The 12,209-nt window shown below is 34.6% G+C and overlaps 1 protein-coding gene across 3 annotated transcripts in view; it reads left to right on the top strand.

The window, feature by feature from the left end:
• The window catches only part of PIK3C2A (phosphatidylinositol-4-phosphate 3-kinase catalytic subunit type 2 alpha), a 102,715-nt gene that overhangs the window by 39,614 nt on the left and 50,892 nt on the right, over nt 1–12,209 (top strand). For 2 of the 3 annotated variants that reach the window (XM_044682113.1, XM_044682114.1), the window contains 5 exons: nt 1,374–1,517; nt 4,475–4,523; nt 4,613–4,823; nt 5,462–5,584; nt 9,712–9,879. In XM_044682113.1, coding sequence (XP_044538048.1) covers nt 1,374–1,517; nt 4,475–4,523; nt 4,613–4,823; nt 5,462–5,584; nt 9,712–9,879 — 695 coding nt within the window. The remainder of the gene's footprint in view (nt 1–1,373; nt 1,518–4,474; nt 4,524–4,612; nt 4,824–5,461; nt 5,585–9,711; nt 9,880–12,209) is intronic. The other variant, XM_044682115.1, reaches the window with a different exon arrangement.

Raw genomic sequence — 12,209 nt, forward strand, 5'->3', positions numbered from 1 at the left:
GTTTCTGAGCCTCGCTTTCCAGTTGCAAGATTCTACCTTTTAAGCTGTTATTTTCTTGCCAGATCTCTTCCATTTTCCTCAAAATCTCAGATTTGAACTCTTCCATAGGTTGTGAGGAGTTTTCCTTATTTGGGGAGGGTCTGGATGGTTGTTTGTTCTCCTCCTCTGTTTGCTCGGTTGTCTGGATTTTCTCTGTGTAGAAGCTGTCGAGTGTTAAAGACTTCTTTTTTTTGTTATTATTCTTTCTCTTCTGAATTTCCTGTAACTGGTTAGCCATCATTAGCCCAGCAGCTTCTCAGGTTTATCCTCGCTCTCAGTGTCTGTCTGAGATCTATTGGCTCCTGAGGACTGAGATCTAGTTTTTTCCAAGGTCAAGCCCCCTGGTGGATTCCCTTGCTTGAACCTCTGCAGGAGGTTCCTTTACAAGTCTCAGGGAGCTACTTCCACAGTCGTATACCCGTCTGCACTGGTTCCCCACTTAGGCTTTAGTTCCTGGTTGTGTTTACCTCCACCCAGGCCTCTGCTCAGCCGGCGCTCCGCTCCCAGCGTCCGCTCCCGCACGCGCTCAGATTTCGCGTGCGTTCTTGACTTAATGGGGTCCTAAGTCTTGCTGCTCTCAGGAACAGGTCCCGGAGCTGCTGATGACTCGATGGGTGCCCCAAACTTGCTCTATTTCTTTTTAGCTGGGTTCAGAGCTATAGGAGAGTGTGGAGGGGGTGGGGGTGGGGCGGTTGCTCAGCTTGCGCTTGAGTGAGAGCCCTTTTTAGCTTGGAAATGTCTCGATTCCACGTACCTTCCACGCTGTGTCCTGTTGTGGGGTTCCTCCGTTCGTCTGGACTTGTTTTTATGTCCCCTTGAGGAGTTTTGTGTGTTTCGGTCAGGAGAGGTTTAGAGCTGCTTCTTACTCTGCCGCCATCTTAACCCGGAAGCCTGAGAGCAGATAGTTTTCTTGATGATTGTTTTTGATTACAGCAAATATATTAAACTATATACTTGTTGTTACTAAAACTTCTTGACACTAAGATAGAAATATATCTCCCATTTTGACTTTATTTCAGAAAACCTGTTCCAAAGAAGGAATAATTATTGGGACCATTTCATTTTAGTCTAATTAGTAATAAATAATGTGAATCTAATTATCTTCTCATTATGCAAGTTTAAAAAAATCTCTTAGAGGGTTATATAGCAGATCTAAAAGATGAAATACTTTAATTTTTAAAAGACACCACAGAGATTATAATTCTTGTTACCCCTTTCAGTTTTTGTTACATTCTAATCCATTTACTGCCAATTCTATAAAAGATTAAATTATAACTTTATTTCTGAAATTATTTTAAATTCTTCACTTTGGGCTTTTTTACCTTCTTTTTCAGAACCAACATAGAGCAGTAGATCAGGTAATCAAAGCAGTAAGAAAAATCTGTAGTGCTTTAGATGGTGTAGAGACCATAGCCATTACAGAATCTGTAAAGAAACTAAAAAGAGCAGTTAATCTTCCAAGGAGCAAAAGTGCCGAGGTGAGTAGATCTCCTGGTGATTTTTATATTCTTTATTATACTTATGTAAATGAAATACATATTTGTCCCCAAACTGGGGGATAGTACATTTTATGCTTGGCAGATCTATATTACTTTAAGTTTGCCAAAATAACAATGTAGAACCTCAAATATTAAGAAAGACATCATATTGTAATCTTTTTTAGACAAGGATCTAATTTTCGTCTTCTAGTGTCTAAAATATTGTCTCTTGGGGGAACCCCAGAATGGCAATGATATTAATGTTGGAGGACATTGACAGTGGAAAGTGTTGAGGAGTTTTCTGGAAGGAGATTGGTGATGCCCAAGTACCAGTAAGGATTCTAAGAGGGTGGAACTGAGTAGTAGCCTGGGTACTGATATAGGAACTCTCAGAAGAGACTTTAACATTGCTATAGGCTCCAAGAATTAGTAGAAATATGTCCCTGTTTTTAGTAAGAACCTGGTTTAGGAAGATAGTGAATAGAGGTAGTTCTTCTCACAATCCACCTTCATTTGTATACACTGTGTAGATAGGTTTTTAGATGACACTTGAATCAAACTTTAGCCCTGATTGCTTCATTTATTCCTTTGTTGGGAATGTATACTGAAATCATCATCAAAAATGAAAACTATTTTTTCAGAAATTTCCATAGTAAATTTCCATATGTAACTGCAAAAAATTGGAAGCAATTTAAATAGCCAGCTATAGCAGAATGACTTAAGTAAATTGAAGTATATTCATGTAAAGGAAAATAAATGTAATTGAAACTAACAATTTTGAAAAATATAAAGAAATCTAAAGATACCTGTATGAAGTATTTTACAATATGAAAGAAGTAGAACCAAAAGACTATTACACTAACTGGCCATTAAAAGTAGAAAAGAGAATGAAAATGAATGCACAAAGAAGTCCTATAAAGATTTAAAAGGAGAGTGTCTGCAATGCTTGGAATCTCATCCTAGTTTTGCCGTTGACTAAACGGTATAACATACCTTGGATAAGCCAGAAAACCTCTCAACCTCAGTTTCTTCATTTGCTAATGTGGAAATTAGAGCAGATATATCCAAATAAATCTTTTTTAGTTCCAATATTTAATGAGGGCTCTTAGTTTAAAATCAGTCAATCAGCAAATATTTAGTAATTGCTTGTTTGTCAGACACTGTGGCGCTGGAAATACAAGTACAAGAATTAAATAATTTCTACTTACAAAAGACTATTTCTACTGGAGGATACATGTTCATAGATAAGCTGTATCCAAACTGAATCTGTGAAGTTATTTGGGTGGGAGTAATAACTAACAATTGGGAGAATTGGGAAAAGTCTCTTGAAGGAAGTAGATATTGAGCATGGAGCTATAAAGGGAAGTAGGGTTTTCAATAAAAAAAATCAAGGAGGGAGAGTATTTAAGGCTCGGGGGACAGTCTGTGTGAAGGCATAGTCTATGGGTCAGAGTAAGCATGAAGGAGCTAGTTGGTGAGCAGGGAATAATATATAATTATTTTGGAAAGATAGGCTAGACTCAGCTTGTAAAGTGGTTTAAATGACAAACAGAGGAGTTTGTACTTTATCCTAAAGCAACAAGGAGCTATTAGAGGTTCCATGAAAGTCATTTAGGAGGTTTTGTAGTTGTCTAGGCAAGAAGTGGTAGGGGTTGAATTAGTGTGGTACTGTTTAAGTGGAAAGAGAGGGACGTATGTGAGAATTGTGGATGTAGAACTGACATACAATTGGATGGAATGACAATACAAGAAGCATCCCCACTCCTCCTGTTGGATAGTGCTTCTGGACATGAGAAAAGGTACATCTAATAACATTAAGGAATGACAGAAAGTTAATGTCCTGGAAGCCACATTTCTTTGTAAGAAACACGTGAAAGAAAAAAAGCAGTTGGTTAACAATAGGACACAATGTGGTGATAGAAAAGGGAATAAAAAAGAAGCTCCATTTAATTACAGAGGGAGTTTTAGTTTATAGTTTTATACATTTTTCCTTAAGGGAAAGGCTAATGTTAAAGCCTGCTGGGCGGGATTAGAGGGTTAATGTGTAAGACAACAATAGAATTCTGTTTTCTGTTTACTAGAGTAAAATGAATGTTAAGCTTGGGCATAAGTTTTTACATACAGAAAAGGTTCTCAGTTTCTTTAAGAGGTTAATTTTTTTTGCTGCTCAAAGAAGTACTGCTGACATCTCCAGAACTACCTTAGTGGAAGATAAAAATCTTACATATACATGAGGCACAGGAGTGAGGGAGAGTGTTCGTTTTTAACTGATCAGCTTCCAACTATTTAGTCACCAGAATAGAATAGATCATAATAGGTTGGTATTGTAATTTCCAGTCATTTTTAGATATTCTTTGAATTTTAAAAAATTAACTTTGTTGTCTATAGACCAAGTAAATGTCGGACTAAAATGTTAATTTCCATTGTACTTAAATATATGCATCGTTTTTGTATTCCAGTTTTATATTTTGTATCTTGTAGTATATTATTTTATTAATTCATCCCAGATAATTCCATATCTATATGTTTTCTTTTTAGTTTTCCCTAGGAGGAAATAATCTCTTTTGTATAGCCTTGGTTATGTATATTTGAGAGACCAGATAGTTTGGTAGAGTGGATAGGCCACCATCAGTGCAACTAGATGTACCCTTTCTCATGCCCTTAGATGCACTATTCAACAGGAGATAGGAGATCCAAGTTTGAATACTGCCTTTGAGGCTTACTAGCTATGTAACTGTGGGTTATTAACCTCTTGCAGACTCAGTTGCCTTTTCAAAAAATGGAGTGATAACCTTATAACACCTACCTTACTTGCTTGTGAGGAAATTATATCATAAACATTAAGGTTCTAGAGAATTAATATGTGATGTTCCAAGTAAAAGATTTCTTAAAAGTAAAGTGATTATTTGCTAATTTGGCTTTTTTTCCCCCTCTTACTATTCTTTTTCCTTTTCTAGGCAACTCCATTATCCAGAGGTGATATAATAAGCAAGAGTTCAAGTAGGGGTAAATTTGTTTAAGTTCTTTTGAAAAGTTTTGGCAACATTTCCTTGCTATTTTTCAGTAAAATATATTACAAGTTTATTTTAATTTAGGTTCCCTGACTCCAGAAAATCCTGTTCAAGTAAGCATGGACCAGTTAACTTCAGCTATTTATGATCTTCTCAGACTCCATTCAAGCTCATGTGGTGGTCCCATAGACTATGGACAAAATCATAGGACCACTAAGGAAGCATGGACTACAACAGAACAACTCCAGTTTACAATATTTGCTGCACATGGAATTTCATCTAGTTGGGTGGCAAAGTAAGTAATCACCAATTAAATAATGTAATATTGAATTTCAGCAATGTATACCCAGCCAGGTGCCTTTCTAAACAACAAAAAAATCATCTAGTATTATTTTTTGTTATTTTAATTGCTTATGCATTTGTTCATCAAATGCTTTATTGGTTGGTTCAAAACAATGAGATATTTGTTAAAGCTTAGCTACCCTTATTATATATAAAAAGCTAAGAGGAAATTAATGAAATAATAGACAAGCAAACTAAAACTATGTTAAACCCCAAGACCCTGGATAGTGTATGCAAATGGTTAAGTTGTGTTGTAGGTATTAACTGGCACTAAGGAGTTGATATGATGGGCCATTTTCCTCTGCAGAAATCAGTAAGATCTTTTCTTCCAGTACAGCACAGTTTCATGCATCTTTAGAGGTTTAAATAGGTCTCTACCAATTTTATTTATTAATTTATTAACCTACTCTTTGCAATTTTAGTTGCTAAATTTCAGCTGAATTACCATGAAATATAAATAACTTGGAACCAATTTTATTTTACATTTAAACTCCAGAAAGCATTTACTTGGGAGGGTGGGGGGATATATTAGTGATTTTTGAAATGATGAGCCCTCTAAGTAAATTTCAAATTTAACTTTTCTTTTTCTAGTTATGAAAAATACTATTTAATTTGTTCCCTGACTCATAATGGGAAGGATCTTTTTAAGCCTATTCATTCGAAGAAAGTTGGCACATATAAGAATTTCTTCTATCTTATTAAATGGGATGAACTGTAAGTGATGTTTCAAAATTGAATATCTTTTAGTCGTCATATAATTTAGATTGCTATGCACATTTCTTTGATGCAAAGGTTCTTAACTTTTTTGTTTCATGGACCCTATTAGTACTTTGTTAAGACTATGGACCTCTTCTCAGAATGTTTTTAAATGAATAAAAGTATGTAGGATTACAAAGAAAACCAATTATATTGAAATATAGTTATAAAAATTAGTACAAAAATAAATTTGTGGACCCCAGGTTAAAAACCACTGTCTTAAAGTAGAGCTATAACTTTTTCTTTGTTGCAAGGGTTCATTCCAACTTTTTTTTTAAAAGAAGTGAAGTTAGTTTTTAGTTAAATTTTATGAATTTGTCTAATTTAGTTATTAGACTAGATAACCTTAAAGTTCATTTCAAATATGATTCTCTGAAATTTGTGTATTAAAATTACTTTTGAACTCTTGCTAATGCAAATTTTCATTTTACATTAACATCTGAGAAATATGGCATTTAATGTAGATTCTATAAAACAAAAATAAATGAACATCACATTGCTACAACCTAATGCATAAATGACAAGATAAACACTATATTTATTACAAAGAACTAAAAAAAAATTCTCACTAACAAAATGCTGCTATAGTAAGAAGAGAAAGTATTACTTAAGGGAAGAATCCCTGCATCAAATGCCACTAATAAAAATTTGATATTCAGATATAAGAAATTGATGTATAGATGACCAAGTATCATTCTCCAATAGATAAATGGTCACAGGATATAGACAGGTTTCAAATGACCTGCAGCTTTAGTGGTCCTGGGAAAAAAGTTTGTTGTTGTTCACTTGCTTTCAGTCATGTCTAACAACTCCCTGTGTCTACATTAGGGAATTTCTTAGCAAAGATGTTCAACTGGTTTGCCTTTTTCTTCTCCAGTTCAGAGTTAAGTGACTTGCTCAGGGTCACACGTCTATTACGTATATGAGGTCAGATTTGAACTCAGGAAAATGAATCTTCTCACTCCAGGTCTGGGGTTCTATCTACTGTGCAACCTTGTTGCCCACAAGTGGAATTATACAATAGAGCTTACTTTGGTTCTCTGACTTCAGAAAACCCTGTTCAAATAAGCATGGGCCAGTTTAATGACAGCCAGCTATGATCTTCTCAGACTCTATGCCAGCTCATGTGGTAGTCCTCTTGATTATGGATAAAATCATAGGCGAAGTACCCTGAAAAACTTTGTTCATTAGGAGTTGCTGCCTTGTCACAAAAAAAATTTTTTTAACTCTCACCTTCCATCTTAGAATCAATACTGTGTATTGGTTCCAAGGCAGAAGAGCGGTAAAGGCTAGACAAGGGGAGTTAAATGACTTGCCCATGGTCACAAAGCTAAGAAATATTTGAGGACAGATTTAAACCTAGGACCTCACTTCTCCTGGCCCAGCTTTCTGTCTACTGAGCCACCTAATTGCCCCCATAAATGATCTTTAATGTTCAGACATGTCTGACTCTTTGTTGACTCCATTTGGGATTTTCTTGGCAAAGTTACTGGGGTGATTGGCCATTTCTTTTTCCACCTCACTTTGCAGAAAAGGACTGAGGCAAACAGGGTTAAAAGATTTACCTATTGTCACACAGCTAGTAAACGTATGAGGGCAAATTTGAATTCAGGACTGGTGCTCTTATCTGCTGCATCACCTAGCTGCTCTATTATTTTTCATATATAAACTGAAAAAGAGGTACCGGTTTATGATTTTATATATCATCTTCATTTTTCTCAGTAAATCTGAATATTTGTTGAGAGGTGCTAAATATAATTTTTAAAAGGAAAAGCCCTTGCAGTATTTTTTAAAGTTTACTTGGACAGTTTATTTTCATGTTTAATTTAAAAAAAATTTTTAATCCTTACCTTTTGTCTTAGAATCAATAATGTATATTGGTTCCAAGGCAGAAAAACAGTAAGGGCTAGGCAATGGTGGTTAAGTGACTTGCCCAGGTTTACACAGCTAGGAAGTTTGAGGTCAGATTTGAACCTAGGACCTCTTCCATCTCTAGGGCTGACTCTCAATCCACTGAGCCATCTAGCTACCTCCTAATGTTTAATTTTTTAAAGTGTTGTTTGCTGAGTTTCTTTAACTTATGTTCTCTGCTTTAGCCCATAAAATTTTTTACTTTTATATATCTGCTTCACCAAATAAGTTTGTTTTCTAAATTGTCACTTAAATAACATTATGGTCCAGAACTATCTCTGAGATTAGGGAAGTTATTCTAAATATAATTTGATGGAGTGACAATTATCCATATTCTGCTGATTTCTACACTTAAAAATTAATTTTAAAAGCTGTGTTGATGCCTTTTCTCCTCCCACAAAATTGTTATTTCTGAATATGGACCTCACCCACCATCCTGGGAATTGAACTCTCTCTTATAACAAGCAAAAAACAACAGACTTTCTTTGACAATATATGTAATATTTTGCCCCATTACTCCCTCTCATCTCTCCTTTGCAAGGAGGAAAAGAAGAAGCATGTAAACATTAGAGAATAAAATTAGTTATTTTAATTAGTTTGAGTTCTGCTTCTTTTTTTGTTCAGCTCTTTCTGTTTATCTTTAGTAAATTCATACACATTTACACATCTGATTTCTTCATATTCATTATTTGTTATTATAACAATATTCCATTCCATTACACGTACTAGAATTTGTTCGGCCAGTATCCACTTTGTTTACAGATTTTTTCTGTCACAGAAAGTGGTGCTGTGGATTTTTTTGGCATATGATGGACTTTTGGTTCTGTCTTTGGCTTCACTGAGGTAAATGTCTAATAGTGATGTCACTAGGTCAGAAGGTACAGGCAGTTTAATAATTTTCCTCACATAATTCTAAATTTTTTTTAGAACAGTTGGATTAACTTATAGATCTACTAATAGTGTACTTCTGTGCTTATCTTCTCCTAACCTTTCCAACATTGACTGTTTTTGTTTTTTTGTCATTTTTGCCAATTTGAATATGAAGCAAAACCTCACATTTTAAATTTGCATTTCTTTTATTAGGAATTTGATTAGGAAATTAGGAACTTTTTTTCCATATGATCATCAAACTTTGCAGTTCTTTTGCATTTATGTCTTTGACCATTTATGTATTGAAAAAGAGTTTTTAGTTTATATTTGTGTTGATTCCTAATTTTTTTTTAACCCTTAACTTCTGTGTATTGGCTCCTAGGTGGAAGAGTGGTAAGGGTGGGCAGTGGGGGTCAAGTGACTTGCCCAGGGTCACATAGCTGGGAAGTGTCTGAGGCCAGATTTGAACCTAGGAACTCCCATCTCTAGGCCTGGCTCTCAATGCACTGAGCTACCCAGCTGCCCCCCTAATATTTTGATTATCAGATTTTTTTATCTGTGATGGTTGAATGCAAGAATTTATACTTCCATTTTCAGTGTTTTTTTCCTTTACTCTAACTGATTTTGGTCATGAGAAATTATTTTTTAATTTTATGTAATCACATTGTCTGCTTTGTCTTTTATGATTGTTTCTAGTCCTTACTTGATTAAGAATACATTTCCTTTTTATAGTTGTCAAAGATATTTTATTATGTTTTGTATTCTTTTTGTATCTTTTGTATTCCCTTAAAGCTTGTGATGGTAGTGTATATGGTGTAAATACAATTTCTGCCGAACTAATTTCTTCTACATTTCCCAGTATTTCCTTTAAATTTGTTGTGGAGTTCTTTACTCAGAAATTTATTTTGGGTCACTGAACACTGAACTTTTTTTCTTCTTTTCAGTTTCAGCTATTTTTTGTGTATCTAGTGTGTTTCACTTATCTACTTTTCTTTTTTTAAGTAATACCATATAGTTTTAGTGACTGCTGTTTTTATAATATGATTTGAGAGTATGGTAAAGCTATCCTGCTTTTCATTTCTCAATGAATTCTAAATGGAGGAACATTTTAGATATTTTGTATATTAGTACATTCAAAATTAAATGATAATATACAGATTATTTTAATTTAGAGATGAGGCAAAATTGAAGACAATTTAAAGAAATTAGTATTTTTCACTATAGTAATTTCTGTGAAGAGTTAAATTTATTCATTTGACTTCTAATTTATTATTTCTTTCAACTTACCATTTTTTTCCCCACAGAATAATTTTCCCCATTCAGATCTCACAGTTGCCATTGGAATCACTTCTTCACCTTACCCTTTATGGAATTTTAAATCAAAACAGTGGAAGTTCCCCTGACTCTAATAAACAAAGAAAGGGACCTGAGATCTTAGGCAAAGTTTCTTTACCTCTTTTTGACTTTAAGCGGTAAGTGTTAATTGAAGTATGATCATTCCTAACTTGTGTAATGTCTGAGGAGCTTCTAATTGTACTTCTCTTAGCTATGGACTTTGTCAGTAGGATTTGTCAAAATCCTTGCAGAACCAATCATTTGTAATAATAAATATGGACACTAATATAGTGATTAAGGTTTGCAGAATACTTTTCATATGTTTTTTCATGTAATTTTATATGGGACATGGATCACAACTCTTCTATGCCTTGACTAGCTGACTCCAGTGACATGCTATAGCTAAATGATATTACCTATTTGATAACCATTTTGAGACTCTAGTTTTTGAGGAGAAAATGCCATATTTTTCTTTCTGTTTTTTACTTCCTCTGTAAGCAACAAAATCTGTGAGTTTCTGAAGTCTTGGTATGAGAATTTTGGAAAAAAGAGACAGTCTATTTGAAATCAGTGAACAAGGTTGTCATATATATATATATACATATATCCAAGGAACATGTTTATACATTTTCTTGTTTAGTTTATAGATTAAATAGCATTTTTAGAAATTTCTTCCGTATTCTACCACAAAGAGATATCAAAATCTTTAAAATTGTGCTTGGAGGCATTAATTTCAGTAAGCTGAAAATTAATCTGGGGTACAGACAATCTAGAGTCATTTTATTGATGGAAATTATTTTGATGTATTTGATTCTTCAACTTAAAAAATAAAATTTTGAACCAAATCAGTCTTTTTAAAAATATTGTTTCTGGGGGCAGCTGGGAGGCTCAGGGGATTGAGAGCCAGGCCTAGAGACTGGAGGTCCTATGTTCAAATTTGGCCTCAGATACTTCCTAGCTGTGTGGCCCTGGGTAAGTCACTTAACCCCCATTGCCTTGCCCTTACCACTGTTCTTCCTGGGAACCAATACACAGTATTGATTCTTAGACAGAAGGTAAAGTGTTAAAAAAATTTTTACAAAAAAAATATTTTTCCCAATTGCAAGTAAAATAATTTATATTCATTTTAAGAATTTTGAGTCCTGAATTCTCTCCCTCTTATTCCCCTCCCCTGAGGGGGGGATATCAAGCAATTTGATACATATGTGCAATTAAGAAAAACATTTCTATATTAATAATTTTGTGAAAGAAAATACAAAAATAAAGTGAAAAATAGTGTGTTTATTGCTGCATTAACATTACACCAGTTCTTTTTCTAGAAGTGGGTAGCATTTGTCATCATGAGTCTTTTGGGTCTTAGATCATTGTGTTGCTGAGAAGAGCTAAGTCTTTCATAGTTGGTCATTGTAGATATTGCTGGTATTATGTACAATGTTCTCCTGGTTCTGCTCACTTTGCATCAGTTCATGTAAATCTTGCCAGGTTTTTCTAAAATCATTTTGCTCTTCATTTCTTACAGCACAATAGTATTCCATTATAATCATATACTAAAATTTATTCAGCCTTCCCCATTTGATAGATATCCACATAATTTCCAATTACTTGCCACCACCACCAAAAAAAAAAAGCTGCTATAAATATTTTTGTACAAATTGGTCCTTTTTTTAAAATTTCTTTGAGCTTCATACCTAGTAGTGGTATTGCTGGATTAAAGGTTGTGAACAGCCCTTTTTTATAGCCCATTGACTGGTATGATTTAAGGAGAGATGTGATTACTGTTTTCTCACCTGTGCTCTTATCTGTGAACGACAAGCACTATTTTCTGGCCCGAACCTGTGACTAGAATTTCCAGTCTCCTACACTGATCCTAGTCACAGGTTCAGGCCAGAAAACTGTGCTTGTTGTTCACAGATCAGAGCACAGGTGAGAAAACAGTGATCATACCAGTTGAAAACTGCTGCTATGAAAACTGGTGTGATTTAAGGGAGGATTTAGCTCTCTCCTTACCCTATGACTATGACCCAGAATCGTGACCTAAGATCCCTGTTTGGACAGTGCAATAGAATTCTGCATTCAATGCCAGCAAAATGTTCCCTATAATCTCCTTCTGACCAGTAGTTGCAAGCCCCTTTACCCTCTGTAGGCTGATAGCTCCTAAAGTCACTGCTGATTCAGTTGCCCCCAAGACCTACAGTGGCATGCCCCAGCTGCCTGCCATGAGGGGTTTTTGGAGAACTCAGGCAGATTCTTAATTTACTCTGCCATCTTGGTTCCACCCTTCCCAATCCCAAATCAGTCTTTTCTATACATGTGTGGGCACTATATGTATATATACCACTTTAAGTTTTCTTTCTATAATACTACTTTAATTATATCACTATTTAGAAAAACTTAGAGTGCTTTACTTAACTTTCTTGCTTATCAGGGTATTTTTGTATATTTTAAGTTATTTAGATAGATTTATGAT

Source organism: Gracilinanus agilis, chromosome 6, assembly GCF_016433145.1.
Source record: "Gracilinanus agilis isolate LMUSP501 chromosome 6, AgileGrace, whole genome shotgun sequence".
Classification (NCBI taxonomy): Eukaryota; Metazoa; Chordata; class Mammalia; order Didelphimorphia; family Didelphidae; genus Gracilinanus; species Gracilinanus agilis.